At 42.5% G+C, this 23,484-nt stretch overlaps 1 protein-coding gene across 2 annotated transcripts; it reads right to left on the bottom strand.

Annotated features, from left to right (window-relative positions):
- Window positions 1–1,356: 1,356 nt before the first annotated feature.
- LST1 (leukocyte specific transcript 1) lies at window positions 1,357–21,687 on the bottom strand. Of its 2 annotated transcripts, XM_089514163.1 has the most exons (6): window positions 21,375–21,687; window positions 16,644–16,737; window positions 15,212–15,267; window positions 10,840–10,947; window positions 9,158–9,180; window positions 1,357–2,550 (listed from the first exon to the last, which is right to left on the bottom strand). In XM_089514163.1, the coding sequence occupies exons 3-6, from the start codon at window positions 15,240–15,242 to the stop codon at window positions 2,293–2,295; spliced, it is 420 nt and encodes a 139-aa protein (XP_089370289.1). In that variant the 5' UTR covers window positions 15,243–15,267; window positions 16,644–16,737; window positions 21,375–21,687; the 3' UTR covers window positions 1,357–2,292. The 2 variants fall into 2 exon arrangements, with proteins under 2 accessions (XP_089370289.1, XP_089370300.1); XM_089514174.1 differs by lacking the exon at window positions 16,644–16,737.
- Between the last annotated feature and the right edge of the window lie 1,797 nt (window positions 21,688–23,484).

The following is a 23,484-nucleotide window of genomic DNA, read 5'->3' as shown; positions in this document are numbered from 1 at the left end:
TCACCTGATTTTTTTCTGAAGTATGTTTTCACACTATTTGTTCTGTTATTCACTTATGGGAGCACGAATGGTGGACTTAACACCTTTCAAAATGTCTACATTTTTTACTAAGAAAAGCATATTCAAAGCATTTAATGCTGAATTAAGGTTACCACCTCTCCCCCCACCCCACTCCCATAGGTTGATATATGGCAAGTGAATAAGTACTAAAATTTCTCAGTAGTGGAAATACCGTATATATTCATGTACAAGTTGACCTCATGTATAAGTCGAGGGAAGGTTTCAGGGCCAAAATCCTGGGTTTTGATATGATCTGTGGGTAAGTTGAGGGTAAAACTTAGGGGGCTATAAGGAAGGATGAAAGGGGGAAATACCGCTTCCGTCGCTCTTTCTCTGGACCTCTCCCAGGTGCTGAAGGAGAGGTTTAACATCAGATTGAGAAAAGAAGGAAGTGGATTTAAATGGAGAGTTGTTTCCATAGGAAGCCAGGTCTTGCAAAATGGACTGGAGAGATGGTTTGAAATGGACAGGTTGTTTGTTTGTTTGTTTTGTTTTGTTTTGTTTTTGTTTTTTGCTTTGCTTTGCTTTTTGATAGGAAGCAAGGCCTTGCAAAAAGGAGCAGAGAAAGAAGCAAGTGGATTTAAATGGAGAGGTTTTTCCATGAAAAGCCAGGTCTTGCAAAAGGGAGCAAGACAGAAGTAAGTGGATTTAAATGGAGATGTTTTGTGACAAGAAGCAAAGGCTTGCAAAACAGACTGGAGGTGGAAGTAACTGGTGTTCAGTGGAGATTGGGGCATCAGGTTTGCTTGCTTTAGGACCCTTCTAAGCACTACCCTTCTAAGCACTACTGATGTATTGACCCTTATATAAGCATACCCAAGATTTTAGAGGCAATTTTGAGACATAAATTTCTCAACTTATAGTCATGTATATATGGTAGCACTTTCCAGTTTGGCCAGTGCAGGTAGATGAGAATTTTATTTCAGTTCATTTTTTTTTAAATTGACAAAATTCGCTTGATAATGGAATCCTGGGATTTGTAATTTGTTATTGCACCAGAACTCTCTGAAAGAGAAAGCTACATAGCTCACAAAACTACAAATCCCAGAATTCCACAACATTGAGCTATGGCATTTAAAGCAGTGTCAAACTGCATTAATTCTGCAGTGTAGATGCAGCTGGTAGTGTGAGACTGCTTTGGGTAACTGGAAAATGCTGTCATTTTCTTTTCTGTTTTCTCTTCTGTAATCTCAACAGACCCAGTTACTTCAATCCTTTTTCATATGGAGTTGTTTTCCTTACTGCTGACTAAATGCAGTTGAACGAGTTGGACTTGAATACAGTAATTCAACTACATCCAATGTGAGATTATTATATTTGTACCTTTAAAAAAGTAAAATTGTCACATTCAGTTTTCCTGATACACTTTGCACATCAAGGAACAGGGAAAGGCAGACAATGGTCGATCAGTTTAAAAGACAATAAATGAACAAATGTTTTCAGCTATGCATACAGTATGAGAACAGCAGTGTTACAAATGCAAAAGGGTGTCCCCGTTTTTATCTCTGACTTGTTGTAAGATAGGATAAGTTAACAAAGCACCACTACAGAGTCTTATTCTTTTCTTTAAAGGATGCTTCTAGTCCGCATGATTCATATGCACATTATATCATATTTATATCTCACCCTTTGCCTGAAAATGCTCAGAATGGCAGATACAGCAGTCCTCTGAGATAATTTCAGCTAATCACCAGAAAAACTATTTTATGGGCTATAAATAAAGTGGCCATGCTCGCTGGGGATGCTGAAGTTGTGGTTAAAAAATAATAATAAATTTCCAAACTGTGTTAATTGTTTATCCAAAGCTATCCTGCTAAACACAAGGACTGAGTGGAGATCTGAACCCAGGCTTCCAAGTTAATGACAACACATCACTAACTTCACCATTCTCTCACTCCCTTCCCTTTCCTTAAGGAAAATAAATTCAAATTGTTTGAGCACGTGAACTATGGAAGCAATAGGAGGTATTGTATGTTCATTTTCTCCAATGTGCTGTCCTATCAATCCCTATCATTCTTAGTCAGCGTGGTCAAAGGGCGGGCATGATGGGAGCTGGAGTCCAACTCACTTGGTGGATGTAGACTTGTGGGAAATGGAGGTATGCAAATATGTTTCAGCCTGAATACACTACAGCAGTCCAGTTGCAGAATTTTGCTTCTCTGGTGACAGAATTTGAACACAACACAGACACTGTCTATGTCAAACACAGCTTCTGTCCTTCCAAAGCTTCCTTCATTCCAGTCCAACTAAGTCTCGCTCCACTTCCACCAAAGACTTGTTCTCCCTCATCCCATCATCTTCTTTTTCTTCAGGGTTGCAATAGCCATCTTCAGGGCCTTTTAATTCTGCCACAGTAGCATAGTCGCTGTTCTGAGTGGCCACAGGGGCTTTGCAAGTCTCCCCATCGCACTGTCCCCTGTTAGAAGTTGGAAGGTTCTGCAATTCAGCATAATGCAAGTCGGCTTCTTCAGGACTACCAGCAACCATACCCTGATAATAGGAAAGGATTAAGCAAGAGATTAGAACTCAGCACTTGGGGATGCTTCTTCCCCCCCCCCCCCCACTACAACATCCAGAATCCCCCGACCAGGAGTTGTAGATTTCCCAAAAGGAGGGTTGGATACTGACATCCTGCTATTGGCCATGAAATTCTGGAGAGTTGTTGTCCCCAAAAAGCAACCTTTCCTATCCGGTGGTTTACATTTATGCATTCAGGTCAAGGAGCTTATCACTTGGCGTTTAAAATCAGCTCCAGCCTCCCAGGCTGCAGCCAGGATGCAGGATGGAGGCGAGATTCTTGCACGCTAAATCGCCGCCAAATCGCTGGCTGCCATCAACCCAGGTCAAAGCCACACTCCGCCAGCACTTTTTAGAAGTCAAAAAGCTTTTCAACTTCTAAAAAGTGCTAGCAGATTGCGGCTTGGACCCATCTGGGACCTGGGCTGATGGCGCCCAGAGATTTGGTGGTGATTTAGTGTGCGATAATCCCTGCCTGTATTCTGCGTCTCGGCTGCAGCCAGAGAGGCTGGAGCCAATTTAAAATGCCAAGCAATAAGCTCCTTAAGTCTCCCTTACACAAAATGCTTGGGCTTAGAAGTATTTTGGATTTTGAAACTTTTCAGATCTTGGAATATTTGCATATACATTATGAGGTATCCTGGAGATGGGACTTAAGCTGAAACATGAAATTCATTTATGTTTCCGTATAGACCACATATGCACAGCCGAAAGGTAATTTTATACCCAATATTTTTAATAATGTTGTGTATGAAAAGATTTGTGTACGTTGAACCATCAGAAAGCAAAGGGGTCACTATCTCAGACACCTAGGTGGACCATTTTGAATTTTGGTGTATTTCTGATTTTGGAATTCTGTTAAAGGAGACTCAACCCATATTAACAGATTGCAGCCCAAGAATTAGCTGGTAAATTCGTAATACAGTTGTCTCTCCACATTTGTGGCTTTGACTTTTGTGGATTTGATTATTTGCAGATTTGATTAATATGTTCTCTCTAGGAATCTCTAGGGCGGCCCTCCAACACAATTCTGCTGGAAGTTGGCCATAGAGTTGTGCTAGCAAACCTAGACATTCCCAGAAAAAACATTTATTATTATTATTATTATTATTATTATTATTATTATTATTTGTATCCTTCCTCTTCCGCTTTGAGGATCGAGGCGGGTAACAGCAAAGTTAATACAATATACAACAATAAAAACAACAAGCCCCACAAGACCCCAACCCAACCCTCCCTCCCAACTATAAAATTAAACAGTAAAAGATGGTTTAAAAGTACATAACAATACATCAAAACAATACATCTCTAGTCATTTGTAGGTCCTCCAACATGATTCCATGGCCAATTTCTGGCAGATCTCGATCACAGAGTTGCACTGGAGGACCTGAAAATTCCTAGAGAGTTGTTCTCTCAAGTTAAAATAATAGTGTTTTTTCATTTGCGTTTTTTCCACTTTTATGGGGATCTTTCACCCCTAATGCCAGCAAATGTGGAGGGACCACTGTAGTCTATGAAACTGAGACCTGTTGTGAATCTCTGTTCTTTTTGACACCTTGGGATTGCCTAGTTCCAACCTTCCAGTGAGGCCTAAGGACACAATGGGAAGGATTTCTCTACAAGGCTTTGAAGTCTAGAAGCAGCAAGCCCCTACCCTGTTGCTCCATCCCCCTGTCCGTCCCCTTCCTTCCTGTCAGTAGCATACTGCAGCTGAGGCTATGAACTTCCTTCCTCCTTCTGTCTTCCAGCCTTGTATTTTCCCATCGACTCTTGTTTCTTTTCATACTTCCTCTTCACAAGAGGGCCAGCTTCTGATGCAAGGGAACCGGGGGCTTTCCAGATGTTACTGCAACCAAGTCCCACTCCTTCCTAGACAAGAGGTGTAACTAATGGTCAGGGATGGTGGGAGCTGCAGTCCAATGACATCTGAAGGACCACAGCAACTAAGGTTGCCAGGTTGAAAAATGTTGTGCAGAAGAGGGAATTATTGAAGGGGTTGTTTGTCACGTAAGCAGATTAAAAAGTGACACCTGGCAAAAATCCCTTCGACACAATCATTACAGGAGCCATCTCCAGTTTTCACTTCTAGCAATCTACTCTTAGCTTGCTTTTGTATTTACTACACCTCTGTCCTTTAAGGGGCCTCATGGACCATCCAGTCCAACCCCTTGGTTAATGCAGGATCTCCAGTAGAGCATCCTAAGCAGGTAGCTATCCAGCCTCTTTTTGAAGACATCAAGAGAAAGAGACCCCACCAACTATCCGACAATTGGCTCCATTGCCGAACAGCTGTTACGGTCATGAAGTTTCTTCTGATATTCAATCAAAATCTACCTTCCCATAATTTAAAATCATTAGACCCAGTCCTACCTCTGGGGTTGCAGAGAACAGGACTGTCACCTCCTCTTTGTGATAACGCTTGAGGCATTTCAAGAGTGCAGTCATGCCAGCCCCCAGCCTTCTCTTCGCCAACCTAGACATGCCCAGCTCCTTCAACCTTTCCTCATGTGTTTGCTTCTCCATACCACTCATCATCCTTGTTGCCCTTGCCTGAACTTGCTCCAAGTTGCTTGTATCAGTGAAATCATTAGGGTTGGTGTCACCTGGTGCAATACTCATACTGTCACCCTCCCCCATTGACCTCCTCCCATACCCAGACCCATAAAGAATCCTTAGTAATGTTTTTTATACTAATGTTACTGAGTAATCATAATTCCCATATATATCACTGAATATAATGGTAATAGTTCTGACATAAACAAGTAGCAAAATTAAATTTACACCTTTAAACTACAATTTCATACGCAGGCCCTAAATGTATTTACATATGCCTAGTTTCAGGTGGGTAAAGTGAAAATTTGGTAAAATGTGATGTTTTGAAATAAAATTTAAAAAGAATTTAAAAATTAATCCAGCTTCAGTCGGTCTTGGATGAAACGGATTATCTGGACCCATTTCAAACTGGCTTTCGGGCGGGTTACAGGGTCGAGACGGCCATGGTCGCCTTGGTCGATGATCTCCGTCTGGGCATCGACAGGGGAAGCGTGTCCCTGTTGGTGCTCTTGGACATCTCAGCGGCTTTCAATACCATAGACCATGGTATCCTTCTGAGGCGCCTGGCAGAGGTGGGAATCGGGGGCACTGCGCTCCAGTGGTTCCGTTCCTACCTCTCGGGTCGGTCCCAGATGGTGCAGCTGGGAGACGTGTGCTCCGATGAGCGGCCCCTTAAAGCTGGGGTCCCTCAAGGAGCCATTCTGTCTCCCATGCTATTTAACATTTACATGAAACCGCTGGGAGAGATCATCCGGAGACATGGGGCGCGGGGTTATCAGTACGCTGATGACACCCAAATAATCTTCTCTATGTCTCCGACTGATGCAGTGACTGAGGATGGCGTCTCTCCTCTCGCGGCCTGTCTGGAGTCAGTAATGGGCTGGATGAGGGAAAACCGACTCAAGCTGAATCCAGAGAAAACGGAGGTACTTGTGATAGGTTCCCCTGGTCCAGGAATGGCGGTGGTTCCACCTGTCCTGAACGGGGTCACGCTCCCTGTGAAGGACTCCGTGCGCAGTCTGGGGGTGCTTCTTGACTCGTCGCTTCACCTGACTGTTCAGGTGAATGCGACGGTCAAGAACACCTGCTATCAGCTTTGGCTTATTTGCCAGCTGTGCCCATACCTGACCCAGAGGGACCTTGAAACAGTGGTACATGCCCTGGTAACCTCGAGACTGGACTTCTGCAATGTACTCTACATGGGGCAACCCTTATACCAAACCCGGAAGCTACAAATGGTGCAGAATATGGCAGCCAGGCTGGTCACTGGTACTTCCAGGGCCAGCCATATAACACCGGTGTTAAAAGATCTCCATTGGCTGCCCATTCGCTTCCGGGCACAATATAAGGCATTGGTGATTACCTATAAAGCCCTAAATGGCTTGGGCCCGGGATACCTGAAGGACCACCTCTCCCCGTATATTCCGCCCCGCACCCTCAGAACATCTGGGCAGCAATTACTTAGGGTACCGGGGGTTAGGCTCACCTCCACTATGAGGAGGACTTTTTCCATCGCCGCCCCGGCCCTTTGGAACACGCTGCCCACAGAGCTCCGCTCGGCCACCTCCCTGGCCCAATTTAGAAAGGACTTGAAAACCTTTCTATTTCAGTCTGCATTCCCCGAATAAAGTCCAACCAGACCTCCATCCCTCTTTAAGGGCAAGAGGATCGGCTAACAGGGCTTTTAGTTATGTTATTTTATTTTTATTGTATGTATTTTTTACTAATGTATGTTGTTTATTTGTATTGTTATTTTACTGTGAACCGCCCTGATTGGAGCGGTATAAAAATAAAAATTTTATTTTTTTATTATTATTTATTATTATTATTATTATTATTATTATTAATTTTAAATTTTTTTAAAATTAGTTTTTTTAAAAAATGAAATTTGAAATTTAATTTTGTTTAAAAAATCTGGATCCTCTCCTTTCTCCTCTCATTGAGCCTCACCCTACTCACCCCATATCTTGCAGTGTTTTATATGGAAACAGGCAAATGCCACAGCCCATTTCTGCCAAAGCACAGATGTTTGAGGAGCATGGTCTCCCCCTGCCCTTTAGGATGTCACCTGGTGTGGACCACACCCTAGTGATGCCACCGGACTATATCTTTCTTAAAATGAGGTGCCCAGAACTGAATACAATACTCCAAATGAGGCTTGATGAGCGCACAATATAATGGGTCTATTACTTCCCTCAAACTGAAAACTATACTACAGTGGGTCTTTGTTATCCACCGGAATTTGGTTCCAGGATCCCCTGAGGGTACCAAAATCCATGGATGCTCAAGTCACATTAAATACAGTGACATAGCAAAATGTTGTCCCTTATTGCTAGTTGGAATTATACTTTTAAAAAATATTTTTAACCTTGGATCCTTGGATAAAAAAAATTGTGGCTAAGGAGATCTGAATGTACTATTAATGCAGACTAAAGTCCGGTACAGACCACTGTTTTGCGGCAGCCTGGGGCCAAAATTAGGATTCAGGAGAACTGAACAACCACACGCTCCTGAACCCTAGTACACGGTGCCATCATGGCTGGGCCCTGCCCACATGGGGGCCGTCATGATGACACACGTGCAGGAAGTGGCGTCATGGCAGTGCCCTTTCCCGTTTATGGCGCTGCAAAAAAGAAGCCACTCTAGGCAGTTTCTTTTTGGCAGCGCATCATTGCCGCATCGTTTGGGAGCCGCACCATTGCCGCACCGTTTAGGTGCCACCCATCTGTCGCGCCCCTAAAATACCAATCACCTTTTCTTTGGAGCTTAACACATGGAGGCAGAAACTAGATTTAAAGCAAAAGCAGGTTGTTTTTCACATGACGTTCAGGATTAACCCAAACAGAAAGTAGAAAAAACTTACAAATGCAGGTCGTTTTTCAGACAATGTTTGGAAAGAGAAATAACGCAAAACTAAGCCAAACGGAAAGTCGCCAAAGCCCTCTTCTTTTTACTTTTGAGAACTTCCGAAAGTAAAAAGAAGTGGGGTTTGGTAACTTTCTGTTCTGGTTAATGTCACATTATTTCTACTTTACACAAACACATCTGAAAAACAACCTGCTTTTGTGGTTTTTTTCAGACTTTTAAATCCCATTTCTGCATGAGATATAAGCAATTTGCCTCGTGTGTTAAACTCCTTTCTTTCTTTTTTGCTGCAGCATCACACTGCTAGCTCATGTTCAACTTAAGATCAGCAATAATTCCAAGGTCTTTTTTACATGTAGTGCTCCCAAGCCAAATATTCCCTGTCCTGTAAAGATGCATTTGGTTTTTGTGGTCTAGATGTGGAACTTTGCATTTATTTCTGTCAAATTGCATAATTTCTGCCCATTTTCCTGGTTTCTCCTTTTGAATTCTGTTCCTATCTTCCAATGTGTTCCTTCAGCCTTTCCCCATATGTATTATTCTCCATACTACTTATAATCCTTGTTGACCTTCTTTGCATTTGCTCCAACTTGACTTATATCCTTCTTAAAACGGATGCCCAGAACTGAACACAGTACTCCAAATGAGGACTGACCAGGACAGAATATTGTGGGGTTGTTATTTCTCTAGACTTAGAAACTATGCTTTTTTTAACACAGGCTAAAATAGCATTCACCTTCTTCACTGCAATATCACAAGGCTGGCTCATGGTTCCATTTTACAGAATCCTGGGTTTTGTAGTTTTAGGAGGTATTTAGAATTTGCTGCCAAAGAGCTCTTATGCCTCACCAGACTACGTACATAGCCCAGTATTTCATAGGACATTAAAGTGGAATCATAGTGATATAGTTGGGTAGTGTGAAAGAGTCCCCTGAGACTTGAGAAAAGGACCAGATAAGATAAGGAACAGAGACAATGAAGAGCAAATATTATAGTGCTTAAAATACAGAGGAGCTACAGTCAGGACCAGGACCAGGATTATTTTATTGGGCAGTGAATGACAGGATTTCTCTCTCTCTCTCTCTCTCTCTCTCTCACACACACACACACACACACACACACACACACACACACAGCTGCCCATCACAGTGTACATACTTACCTCTATCAGTTTTTGCTTCTTTGCTGCAAAGAAAACAAAGCAAGACATATCATATCTAAGGACAAATTTCTTCCACTCTCTCTTACATCTTAAAGGACTATTACTCCAACAGCATATTATTTCTATTATTATTACTATTAATTATTATTATTTCTTACCTGCCTGTCTCCACAGATCAGGGCTGGTAACAACAACAATTAACCAACAAATAACACCAGTTAAAATGACATCAGTTAAAACACATATCAGAAAACTATATATAACTGTTATCACACCACAGTGCCACACAGAGAGTGCTAAATTCACAGTGCATCTGCACTGTAGAAATAATGCAGTTTGACACTTCTTTAAGTGCTGCAGCTCCATCCTATAGAATCCTGGGGTGTGTAGTTTTACAAAGGTGTTTATCACACAGAGGTTTTTGCAGCTTTTTGTAGCTCAGATCCGACATGACTGCGGGTCCAATGATGCAAATTCACGTGACAGCGTGATGTGTTATAACATGCAATTCCTTTCTATGGGGGCTCCTTCTGTGGCACTTCCACAGTGAATCCAAAGTGACTACACATTTTGGCGAAATCAGTAACAAGTGAATTCACAGAAATCACTTCCAAGCTCACTTTGATTTCACTCCGAATTGGTCTGGTGTGGAATGCAACTTTGCTTCTGCTCTGGTACACCACCACAAACCCCCCCCAGGTTGCAAATTTCCCACGATGTGGCGCCGCAGTTTCCCTCCATATCCTTTTGGTGGTCCTTTCACTTTCAGGGCAACTTTCAGGGCAACTCATTTTTTTGGAATATGTACATGTGTATATGTGGGTGTATGTGAATATACAGATATGTATGTATATCTATCTCTATCTATCTATCTATCTATCTATCTATCTATCTATCTATCTGTGTGTGTGTTGAAATTGCTGAAATGGAAGGGAAAATTTAAAAAGGGATGAAGAAGACACAGAAATATTCACAAGGCAAATATTCACGCAATCACGCAATTACACGAAACAGGGAAAAAGAACTTGCGCCCCTTTTCACCCCGGAAACGTACAAGGTCAGAATGCGTTCAGACCCCCACTGAGCATGCGCAAGGGTGCTGATTCGAATCGTTGAATCTGCATGGTATGCACCGGTGTGGTAATACAATTTGCACTCACTCAACTTTGCATGAATCTGCATCATGTGACTTGCCTTGGATTCAATTCCCCCTCGATTCGGAAGGGCAATGGAAGAGCAACCAGGTGATAAAACATTCACATTACAACGTTAATTCGCATAGCTGAACCAGGAGTCACCCTGGATCTGAGCTGCAAAAACCTCCGTGTGATAAACACCAAGGACTTCAGCCTTCTCTAGCAAAGAGTGCTGGTGCCGCACCAAACTACAAACCCAGGATTCGATAGGATGGTGCCATGGCAGTTAAAGTGATGTCAAACTGCATTATTACTTTGTAGAGGATCAGTGATGGGACTTCTCAGCTCACTACCCCTCTTCCTAACAATTAAACTTTTTGTTTTATTTTGTTTTATTTTTCAATTGGAAGGTGGAATGTCCTTTATTATTATTATTAAGCTTTATTTATATAGCTTTTTACAGGGCTCGATACCCTTTCCCTCCACTTATAGTGCCCCCTCCCAACACAAATAGACCAGCATATTTATTGTTGTACTATTACTCACTTCTTTTACAGGTCCGGCAAAGGCATATGGAGAGGATAAGAATTGTCAACAGCATTATGAAAATGACAGCCGCTGCACCAATAAGTCCATACAGTGAAGTACAGTAATCTGAAAATAGATACACCATCATTATCACCATCATTATCATCATCATTATCATCAGTAGTCCAATAGTCCAGTCCTTGCTCCCAGTATATCTGTTTTGGTCCCAGAGGGCCATCTCTACCATTAGTCAGAGTGAGGCAACTGCTTCAGGCAGCAGATGCTATAGGTGGGCAAGGAGAGGGCATTCTGGTTGTTCTTCTTGACCTTCTGGCCAGTGGCCATGCCCTCTTGCCATGTGCCAAGTGTCCTCTCCTGCCCCTGATCACTAAACTGGCATTGTGCTGCCAATGAGTGGGAGGCACACACCTTTCCGATCACTGATCTGTTATTTCTGAAAGCTCATTTGAAACAGACTTTCAGCCTGTAAAGATCACTTCCAAGACCACATGAAGAGAATTTTGGGTCAGTCTCAAGTACAAAGTTGTAGCACTGAATTCTACCCCACCCCACCCCACCCTCAGAATCCTCCAGCCAGTACAACCAGTATGCCATGCTGTCTGGGGGACTCTGGGAGTTGTAGTAAAAAATGTAAGTGCTCTAAGTGCTGATTCAGTAGTCATAGGGAACAGCAGGACCTTGTTAGTGGCCTTGGGACTCTCTCCTCTGGGGAGCACATCGACACTACAGAAACAATACAGCTTGACACTATTTTAAGTGCTGCAGCTCCATCCTATGGAATCCTGGGATTTGTAGTTTCACAAGGGGTGCATCTACACTATAGAAATAATACGGTTTGACACCACTTTAAGTGTTGTGGCACCATCCTATGGAATCCTGGGATTTCCAGTTTTACAAGGGGTTGGCACTGCTTTAAGTGCTGCAACTCTACCCTACAAAATCCGAGGATTTGTAGTTTTACAAGGCCTTTATCCTTCTCTGCCAAAGTGTGCTGGTGCCCCACAAAACTAAAAATCTCAGAATGGAGATGGAACACATAAACATAGCAATACTAGGGGTAAGTGAGCTAAAACGGACAGGAATGGGTCATTTTGACCCAGATAACTACACAGTGTTCTAGACAGGAAAAGAAAAAAAGAAGAAATGAGGTGGCTTTCATAACCAGGAGAGAAATAGTTAAAGATTTCTCATAAGATAATGATGCTGGGGAAGATGGAGGGAAATAGAAAGAGAAGAAGGCTGCATGCCATATGGATAGACTCAGGGAGTCTGAGCCTACAGGACCTGCGCAGGGAGGTAAAGGTTAGGGAGACTTGGAGATACCTCATTCCCAGGGTCACATGAGTAAAGGCCGACTGGAAAGCAGCTAACAACAAACAAACACAAATCACACCTTGTGTGAAGTCAAAGGCTTTCATGGCCAGCATCCATAGTTTTTTGTGGGTTTTTTGGGGCTATGTGGCCATGTTCTAGAAGAGTTTCTTCCTGACGTTTCACCAGCATCTGTGGCTGGCATCTTCAGAGCTTCAGATGATGGCAAAACATCAGGAAGAAACTCTTCTAGAACATGGCCACATAGCTCGAAAAACCCACAAAAAACTACAAATCACACCTTATTTAGGACACCCTGCAATCCAACATAATCTGAACAACAAACTAGCTAGCATTTTAAAATGATTTTTCTCTCTCTCATCTTGATTTGCAGCTTCCCACATTCTAATCTTATATTTTATTATTCCTGTGGTTGTTGTTTTTTCTTGTGTGTTTATCTTGTGTGCATGTACACCATTTTGGGGATTTGCTGAAAAGCAGTGTGGAGGGGGGGAAAGGCAGATTGGAACATGGGGACAACCAACAGGAGTGAGGTTTGAACAGGCAATGGGAATGAAGCTACTAAAGGTGGGAACTACTCCCAGGAACAAGTATGAATAGGAAGAGAGGAGCGTGTGTGAGTTAGATAGGGACCAGATAGGGACAGAGCTCTGAGCTAGAGTTGATGTTTCATTGTGCCTTGAGGGGTGAAGAGCCGTTGAGGGGCAGTTAGAAAGGGTTTTAAGTACCCAAGATAGGGACAAGGAGTGTTCCTAATTAAATTGTGGTAGTGTCCAGTGGGAGATATAGTGCTAGTGGAGTCACAGTTAACCAGAAGGGTTAAAAGATACAAAACATTAGTAAAGGTTCTGAGAGACTTAAGGTGTGAAACAGGTAGCCCCAGAGGGGCCACTTGATGCTGCCCCGAGAGAGCCGGATTGGGGCTGCAGCAACCACACACCACAGCCCCAATCCAGCCACTTTCCACCCCACAAAGGAGCGGAAAAAGTCACCCCTTCGCCTCTAAAGCCAGCTTTTCGCAGGCTCTGGGGCAAGTGGCATCTGAACACCAAGTCACCTGGAAGACAGCTGCAGTGTAATCGCCGGCATGGCTTCCGGGTGACTTGGGGATGTGGCGTGTCTAAATGATATGCCCCCAAGCCAGCAAGAAGTTGGCTTTATCAGACTGTCTGTTTCAGCCCTAAGCCTATAAAGAAAAATGTATAAAGTTATAAGGAAACAGTTACAAAGACAAGTCAAAGAAACAGTTAAACCGTGTAACTAATAAAGTATTTATACACCATATCCATTATATGAATACCATCCACTAAAAGAGCTACTGTATTCAGCCTGGCTCATAAAAAAAATCATTACTTTGTTTCATCAAGCAGTTGTCTGAAGTGATTTCAGAAACTTATTTAAAATGCTATCAACATTGAGAAAAGGCTTTCAGGTTTGGGACACACCAGATAGCGGGTGCGTGGCTGTCAAAGAATAGTTGGTGCCAAGCTGGGGTAAAATTTGAAACCCAGAGTGCTGACATCTAAAGAGAGTTATAGTGCAGGAGACACTTGAGAGAGTCCTGAGTTCAAGTCTTGCAGTGAAGAACTGGTGGAATAGTGACCATTGCCATCACTAATTGGTGATACACATTAAAAAGGAGTGAAATATTTTGAGAGATTTTGGCAGTGCCATGTTGTCACCATCACAAATTGGTGGTAATGGTGAGATACATTAAAAAGGAGTGAAAGGTTTGGAGAGATTATGGCAGTGGCACGTTGTCACCATTACAAGCAGCCTATTGCAAATGCAGTGATAAGTAAATGCATAAAATAAATGTGTTCTCATATCACTGGCAGCTGTGGGATTGCTGTCTGTCTGAGATTCCTGCATGGAGCCTTCAGTGCCACACTTACTAAAAAATAGCTATAGATTCTCCACATCACCACTGCTTTTGTGTCTTTGCAGGCTATTTATTTTGTATTGGGGTGAGGGGTGGGGTTTTTGTTTGTTTGTTTGTTTGTTTTGTTACTTTGTGTGTTTTTTAATCGCTTATGTTCTTAATTAGTTTTTTATATATATAATTTACTCTTCTTTTGCCTTAAAGGATTAAATTAAATGATCAGCTCTGATTGTGTCTTCCTGTATGGCAGAGGGTTAGACTGGATGGTCTTTGGGATCCCTTCCAACTCAGTGATTCTATGATTCTAACTCCAGACAAGAGGAAAGGGCTCTGTGCAGATTTCCTGCTCAGCTAGTAGAACAACAGCTTGCTACCGTTTGCAAGAATTACTTGAATTGTTGCTACAGGTTGCAAAGACTCTCCAGGGAGGCTCTGTTTTTAGTAAGAGGTTTATCACAGGAGGGTAGCACAGCCCAATTACAGCAGGATAATAGCATCTTTGGCAGGTACTTATCATAGACTTTGTGTCTCCCCTGTAGCTGTTTTGCATTTCAGTGACTGGTGCAGAGCACTTTTTGATAAGTACTTGGCAAATCTCTATTATGCTACTGTAATTCCAGTTTTGAGAGCCAGCATCACATAGTGGTTTGAGTGTTGGACTATGGCTCTGGAGACCACGATTTGAATCCTAAACTTGGCCATGAAACCCACAGTGTGACCTTGAGCAAGTCACATGCTCTCAGCCTCAGGGGGAGGCAAAGGTAAAACCTCTCTTGAGCAAATCTTGCCAAGATAACCCAATGATAGGGTTGCCTTAGGGTCCCCAGAAGCTGGGAATGACTTGAAGGCACAAAGTAACAACAATTCCAATTTAGCAACCTTGTGTAATGAACTCCTTACTTAACTTCCTGCCTGTCCAGTCATTCTGGTAAACTGCAGTAGCAGTTTTCACTTCCATAGAAAGCAGCTGAATTGTTGTCATTAGTTTCCTTTTTTTAAAAAGAAATACATATTTGATTGACAGTAGTCCTTTTGATGCACAACCACACACAATTGCTTGGAAGGACACTGGGTCCTGGGTTGCCACCTATTCTGAATCCAGAAGGCCCAGCAGCTGACAAGAACATTTAGCTTCAAGAGCTGGAATGCACTTACCATGTCCATTGCATTCACATGAAGAAAACATTGCCAAAATTAGAGATGTGCAGGTTCTAGGCGGGGAAAAAGAAAAAGTACAACAAATAAGAATGAACCTACATCATAGGAAGCATAAAAAGTTGATGTGGAAAGTTGCATTACGGGAAAACTGGGTATCCTTAACTTTATTTATATTACAGTTTTTAGTGGGTTTTTCGGACTATGTGGCCATGTTCTAGAAGAGTTTCTTTCTGATGTTTCAGAAGAAGATGCCAGCCAAGGATGCTGGTGAAACGCCAGAAACAAACTCTTGCAGAACATGGCCACATAGCCTGAAAAACCCTCAAAAGACTATGGATGCGGGCCATGAAAGCCTTTGACTTCACATTTATTTATATAGGCTGGAATTCTCTAATGAAGTCTATTTTATGTACATTTACATATACTTACTATATTTATTCATGTATAAGTCTAGAAATTTTAGTCAAAAATTGACCCAAGAAACCTGTATTTAAAAAGGAACCATCCCCTGGTGAAAGGCAAGAGCATAATGTATCCTAGAAGCACTGATCCCCCTCTGCTCTCTCATCCATTCAGTCTTTAGTATGACTACAAACAGTTATGTCTGCTGAAATTTTGCAAGTTTTTTGGCACTGTTTTCTTTTGCTTCATCCTTTAGATCCTTTGTTACATGCCTCTAGCTTTTACCCACGACATCCATGGGTCATATCAAAATCCATAATTTCAGCCTCACACAACCTACCCTTAACTTATTCATGAGGTTGACTTATACTCGAGTATAGATGATAGCTACTTAGTAGGGGCACTAAGAAACTGTTAGTGAATTGTGCACACCAAGGTACTTGCAAGAGTGTTCCAATGCACATCAGGCTCTCTACAGATGCACATTGGCACTCCCTAGTCAGTGTCCTGATCTGCTTCAGTGTCATTGTGCATCAGTCTCGGTGCACATCAACTGCTTCACTGGCTCCCTTACATAGTGTACATAGCGTACATCTACACTGTAGAAATAATACAGTTTGACACTACTTGAAGTGCTGTAGCTCCATCCTATGGAATACTGGCATTTGTCATTTTACAAGATCTTTAGCCTTCTCTGCCAAAGAGTGCTGGTGCCTCACCAAACTACAAATTCAAGGTTTCTGTAGAAAGGAGCCATGGCAGTTAAAGTGGTGTCAAACGACATTATTTCTACAGTGTAGATGCACCTAGTAACATTGTGGCAACTCAGTTCAATTTCCCACAGACATTAAGTCCACTCGTGAATACTTAAGTCCCTTACTAATTTCCAGCCATACTTCCTTTTCTCTCAAAACCAGCACTCAAGGCAGGTTACAGATTAAATCAGATACATATAGTCAAAACTTGCAAAAGAATAATATTAAAATGTAATTAAACTGTCTCGATATTAGTAAAGTTTAAAACTTACAATTAAAAATAATAAAAAGCAACTTAACAACAAGGCAGTCAATCTCTCTTTGTCTTCTTCTCAAGGAACATCAATGTTTCATTGGACCACAGAACTGAAATTACAGATACAGGGGCATTTGGGATATTTAAAGTGCTTTCATGTCAATAACATAATAAAACTATACAACAGCCTTGTAAAGGAGAACAGCCATAGTATTATCTCAGTACTGCAAGAAGAAGAGGATGCTTTGACTGAGAGTTCCTGCATGGCAGGGGGTTGGGCTGGATGGCCCTTGTGGTCTCTTCCAACTCTATGATTCTATGAAGAGGGCTTGCTGAAGATGAGAGGCAACAGAGGCTGGTTATAAGGTCATTTATTGAGTTTGTAGAATAGATTAAAAAATTTACCTAGGAACTCAGTACATATGTTTAACCACTATATGCTACAGCTAGCATATAGCCATAGACCCCTATGCTCTGCAGGCATACCTGAACCTTACACATGCGTATGCTTTTTGGTCAATGTGGAGGATAGTACAGCTGGCCCTCCATATCCATGGGTTCTGCATCTATGGATTCAACCCACCATGGCTTGAAAATATTCGAAAAAGAAAGAAAGAAAGAAAGAAAGAAAGAAAGAAAGAAAGAAATCCAAAACAGTAAATGTTCCTGTTTGCCATTTTATATAAGGGACACCGTTTTACTACGCCACTGTATTTAATGTGACTTGAACATCCACGGATTTTGATATCCACAGGGGACCCTGGAACCAGTGGCGTCACTTGGGAGGGTGCAGGGGATGAGGACTGCACCAGGTGACACCCTAAAAGGAGGGTGACACCACCGCTCCTCAAATATCTGCATTTTGACAGAAACGGGTTGTGGCATTCATCTGTTTCCATTTGAAATGCTGTAAGAGACGGTGTGAGTGGAGTGAGGCTCAGTGAGAAGAGAAAGGAAAGGCCCCAGATTTTTTTAAATCAATTTTCAATTTTTAAAGAAAATTTAATTTTAATGGTTTTTTAAAATATATATTTTTAAATTTTCTTTAAAAACATCACATTTTATCAAATGTTCACTTTAACCACATAAAACTATGCATACGTAAATACATTTCAGCTGTGCGCATGATGTTATAATTTAAAAGTACAATTTTAATTTTGCCATTTGATTCAGTGATACATGGGAATTACATGGGAATTATGATTTATGAGCAACGTGAGTACAAAAAACATCATTAAGGATTCGGAATTGTGCATTAATGGAAGGAGGTCAATGTGGGGAGGTGACACCATGCGCTAACTCTGACCCTGACTCTAACTAATCTCTTATCTCACTGTGAGTCTGAAACTCTCCTAACCACTCAGGCTGCTTACACACTGCAAAAATAAAGCAGTTTGACACCACTTTAGCTGCCATGGCTCAATGCCATGGAATCCTGGGTATTGTAGTTTAGTGGGGCACCAGAGCACTCTGACAGAGAAAGCTAATTATTTCACAAAACTACAAATCCCAGAATACCATAGCATTGAGCTATGGCAATTGCTTTATTTCTGCAGCGTTGTAGCAGTCTAACTAGTTTGTAATCTCCTAATCCCAAAATATTCCTTCTCTCCTCCCTTACTATTGTCATATTTCAGCTTTTTCAAAATCAGACAGTCCACCAATCAGCACTCACCCCCAACATGCTATTCTCTCACCCCCTCTTAAATGATCCATACGTCTATAGCATCTAATACACAGTGTATACGTAACTGGATTTTTATTGTTGTTGTTCTTGTTGTTGTGGCTTCAAGCCATTTCCAATTTTTTGGCAACCCTAAGGCAACCCAATCATGCGATTTTACTGCCAGGTTTCTTCAGAGGAGGTTTGCCATTGCCATCCTCTGAGGCTGAGAGAATGTGACTTGCCCAAAGTCACCCAGTGGGTTTACATGGTCAAGCCAGGATTTGAATTCTGTTCTCCAGAGTCCTGGCCCAGTGCTCAAACCACTACACCACACTGGCTCTCCAACTATACTTTAACAATAAATGAAACAACATTTTCCCCTGAAAAGTCCATAACATCATTGTAGTCATTTCATGTCTGGTTGCAGGGACATAGTCAGACCTTTCTCCCATACCTCTCCCCCATGCACTGCTCTCACCAGGTGGTACAAACTTCAGTAGTTGTTTTCAGGGGCCATTGAATGGTCAGCTATACTGGAGATCCATATGCAGAACTACTATGCTATGCTGTACCATACAAAATGGTGGCTCACGAGGGTTGTAGCCACACTGCAGAAATAAAGCAGTTTGACACCACTTAAACTGCCATGACTCTATCCTGTGTAATCCTGGGACCTGTAGTGTGGTGAGGCACCAGTGCTCTTTGATGGACTAGTAGGCTGAATATGACCACAAACTACCATGCCCACGATTCCACATGATAAAGTAATGAATAGTAAAGTGGTGCCAAACTGCTTTAATTCTGCAGTGTGGCTACATACTCAATCTTTTATGGATTAAAAAGAAATAAGACACTGATGGTAATGTCACAGTCAGTAACTTCCACAATGCATTCTCAGGTCATCACAGTAGTCAATCCTCCTGATACCAGCTCTGATGGCATCCTATGTTGAGGGTATTGAGAAACAAGAAGGACAGATCAGCATGTCTGTCAGGCTTCCTTATGAGCAGAAGTAGAAAAAGAGGGAAATGCTTCTTCCTTTTTAAAAACAGAAGGGACAAGAAAATCCAAACTTAAAAAAACAAATGAATTAAAATGTACTTTGGGAAAGAAAACAATGGGATATGGTGTGGGTGAGCCAGTGGCATCCCTAGAGCTGATGTCACCGGGTGCAGTAACTCATAGTGTCACCCCCTCATTAATCTCCTCCTCCCATTTCACGCCATACAGAATCCTTAGAATTATTGTTTTTTTGCACTAATGTTACTCGTAAATCATAATTCCCATATACCATTGAAAGCAATGCTAATAGTTGTGATGTAAACAAATAGCAAAATTAAAAATTATACCTTCAAATTACAGTATCATATGCATAACATAAATGTATTTGCATATACGTACATAGTGAAGATTTGGTTAAAATGCAATGTTTTTAAATAAAATTTTAAAAAGAATTTTTTTTTAAAAAAATGAAATTTTAATTTTAAAAAGTTCTGGGGACCCTCCTTTCTTCCCCCACTGAGGTTCACCTCACTCCCACCATCTCTTAAAGCATTTTAAAGAGATACAGGCAAATGTCACAATGTTTCTGCCAAAATACAGGTGTTTGAGCAGAAGTGATGTCCTTCCCCAGGTGTCACCTGGTGTGGTCCACACTCCCCGCACCCCCTACTGGCGCCACTGGGGTGAGCATGTGTCTGGATGCACAGCTGGCCTCCATTAATGGGAGAAAACCAGCATGATGGAGTGGTTTCAGCACTGGTTTATGACTCTGGGAGGCCACTGTTTGAATCCCCGTTGTTATTGTTGTTGTTGTTGTTGTTGTCTGCCTTCAAGTATCATGGGGTTTCCTTCCACTCAAGAATAAAAACTGACTAATGACTTTAGTCAAGTCACACTCTCTCAGCCTCAGAGGATGGCAATGGCAACCCCCCCTCTGAAAAAATGTGCCAAGAAAAACGTATGATAGGTATGTGTTGTGTATGTATATGATTCTATGATTCTATGACTTGGAGGCACACAACAACAACAAACTGTTTCCTTGCTTGTTTTATTCAAGAAGACATGCTCCCCTCTCCCTACTCAAGTGTGAGGTTTATCACACTGGGGCTGATTTCAACATTAAGGAGAGATTAAAGCGCATTTAAAGCATCCTGCAAACGAAGCGGAAATACACAAATGATTATCACACACAATTGTGCAAATAAAGTGATATTGGAAATGTACTGTCACTGAAATCCCAAAAGTAAAAAGATGCACATTAATGCTTCTTTGTGACCACTTTAATGGCAGGTTTTGTGCTTCGTTGTGTGAAATCGTTACACGTAATTACATGATTTTTCTGGGATATTCACAAGATAAACTCCTTCATGTGAAAAACTTCTATGATTCAAAGATTATTTAGATTCAACAGTATGTGTCTCTTTTTCCTTTCATTATGAAGTTTGAGACCAAAGTCAAGAAGAGTACACAATTATACCAAACTGGTCTAGACTAAGAGTGTTGCTGGAGGGGAGACTAATTCAGAGCCCTGCGTTCGAGTTCTAGGAAGGAAAGAAAGAAGGATATACATCTATTTTTATACATAGTAAAGAACCACTAAGACCTCACCATGAATAAATCAGTATATCCCTTCACAAGAGGCCAGCATGGTATAATGGTTTGAGAGTTGGATTACAGCTCTGGAGATCAGAGTTTTATTTCCCACTTGGTCAGGGAAACCTGCTGGATGACCTTGGATGAGTCACACACTCTCAGCCTCAGAAAGCCCCACGTTTGGGTTGCCTTAAGTCTGAAACGACTTGAAAGCACACAACAACAACAGTCCCTTCATATGCCCATTATTATTGATTTCTCGGAGAATGGTGGAGTCTCCTTCTTTAGAGGTTTATAAGCAGAGGCTGGATGGCCATCTGTAGGGAGTGCTTTGATGGTGTATTCCTGCATGGCAGAATGGGTTTGGACTGGGTGGCCCTTGGGGTCTCTTCCAACTCTAGGATTCTGTGAAATTCTGCCCTTGAAAATTCTCTGGCACCCCACACCATCTCACTCATTTATAGGTTCAGTGGAGACCCTTCTTACCTCTTTCCAAATGATCCACCTGGGTCTCCAAGCAGTTGGTGTCTTCACCATCGCAGAAATGCAAGCATCTTCTTCTTTTTCTGGCTCGTCTTTCCTTTCGGGTGACCAGCTTTCCTCTGCAGAAAAAGACGTCACTTCTGTCAAGATCTAGCTGCACACTTCTGCTTCTTCCACCAGGAAATTTGCACCCATAATGAAACAGCAGATGTTTCCATTCAACCACAACGCTCGAAAAACTAGAAGATGCTGGTGGGGCTGGGGAGGTGACCAAGGCTGGGGGACCATTCACAAGAGGCATTTTGAATGCTGTCTCTCATCCCTGAGACAGGCTCCATTCTGAAGCTGCAAATAGTGGAGCCAGCTGCAAAGGAGAACGTCTCCAAGGGCTTTGTGAAAGAGGACATTCCAGCATCTGCAGCGCCCCGCTGTCGCTTCCTTGCTCAAAAAGTCATGACGCAGGGCCATTTCACAAGTTGCACAATGATGAACAGAGGTTTGTCAAGCAGCATGGACACACAGCCAGGCCAAGGCATTTTGCTGCCTGAGCCAGAGAGGCAAATAATAAATGGTTCCCAATCCCCTTACCACCACCACCACCACCACCACCAAACAATTCCCATGTCATATTGCATGACATCCAGCATCAGCCCAGTTATTTGGGCACATTTAGCAGAAGATCTCACATGTGCCCCTTCTGCATTTTCTGACAGTAAAAATAAAAAAATAAATAAATAAAGGGGGGGGGTTTACAAATTCCAGGATTCCATAGCACTGAGTCATGGCAGTTAATGTGGTGTCAAACTGCTTTAATTCTGCAGTGTGGCAGAAGACATAGTGAAAGGGCTCTGGACCAGTAGCATCACTAGGGGGATGAGGTTCACACTGGTGGGTAACACCAGAGAAGACGGGTGACATCCGCTGTGGGGTGAGAAGGATGAGTGTGCCCCTCCAGGCTTTGTTCAATATATTATTGCTATTCAAAAAATTGAAATAAATTGATTAAAGTGTGAGTGGTGGGCATTTGGGGGCACTTCAATTTGTTAGTATTCAGAAATTAAATGACAGTTTTAAGAGTTAAAATTAAATTTGAGAATTATGTGCTGCTGGTGTTGTTATATATATATATAAAGAGCCATTGTGGACGTTAATGTTGTTTGAGTGTTGGGCTAGGACTCTGGAGACCAAGGTTCAAATCCTGGCTTGGATGATCCTGGGCAAGTTACCTTAGAGGATGGCAATGGCAAACTCCCTTTGAAGAAACCTGCCAAGAAAACCTCATGATAGGGTCGCCTTGGGATCACCAAAAGTTGAAAATGACTTGAAGGCACCCCACAACAAAATAATAGTGTCAGTCCTCTGTATGCACAATTTTTTAAATCCGCGTATTCAACCATTTGTCAGTCACTTTTGATTTGAGATGACCCTAAGGTGAACCTGAAGCTTGGAGTGGCAAAGGCCGACACAGACAATAGTCTTCTTGGTCACTGTTCAACTGGCTGCTCAGTTGCTGTTCCCTTTGCACCCAGTCACGCTGGGAGCAGCAACCAAGCAGCTAGCTGGACAGTGACCTAGAAGCCTCTCGCACATGCCAAGCTTGTAGCAAAGGCTGGCACAGGTGAGTCTTCTTGGTCACTGTTCAACTGGCTGCTTAGTCACTCTTTCCTTTGTACCTGGACACTGTGGGAGCAGCAACCAAGCAGCTGGCTGAGCAGTGGCCAAGAAGACTCATGTGGGCCTTGTGGCAAAGGCCTGTGTGGACAAGAAATCTCTCAGGGGCTGTGCAGGTCAGCGGAAAAGGACGGCCTGGGGACGGAATGGGGGCATGGGCATCCACATGATGCACACCCCAGCTCTGCCCCCAGACCGGCATGATGTTGCACACCACACCACACGGTGTGCAGCATCAGGGCGCTCCTCTGGTGCTGCATTTAGATTATGCAGTGCCAAAGAAGTGCCATAAAATTGTGGCACCATCAGCTACGGTGCCCTTTCCTTGGCACAAAAAGGAGCCGCTGCCACGTGTGGTTGCCGCAGCCCCAATCTGGCAAAGACAGAGGCAACTGTAAGCTGCTCCTTCAGGGGCAGTCTGAACAGCCCCTCAGTCACTCAG

Source organism: Sceloporus occidentalis, unplaced genomic scaffold (assembly GCF_023333645.1).
Source record: "Sceloporus occidentalis isolate IW3139 unplaced genomic scaffold, rSceOcc1.0.p SCAF_1, whole genome shotgun sequence".
Taxonomy (NCBI): domain Eukaryota; kingdom Metazoa; phylum Chordata; class Lepidosauria; order Squamata; family Phrynosomatidae; genus Sceloporus; species Sceloporus occidentalis.
This window is presented reverse-complemented; position numbering and strand designations above follow the sequence as displayed.

What these genes read in the sequence shown, in the direction of transcription:
- LST1 (XM_089514163.1), bottom strand. Translation starts at nt 15,242, where the DNA reads ATGTTTTCTTCATGTGAATGCAATGGACATG. An exon ending in TTGCCGGACCTGTAAAAGAA is followed by an intron (nt 9,181 to 10,839) that starts GTGAGTAATAGT and finishes TTTTCTTTGCAG; the next exon opens with CAAAGAAGCAAAAACTGATA. An exon ending in AGAAGCAAAAACTGATAGAG is followed by an intron (nt 2,551 to 9,157) that starts GTAAGTATGTAC and finishes TCCTATTATCAG; the next exon opens with GGTATGGTTGCTGGTAGTCC.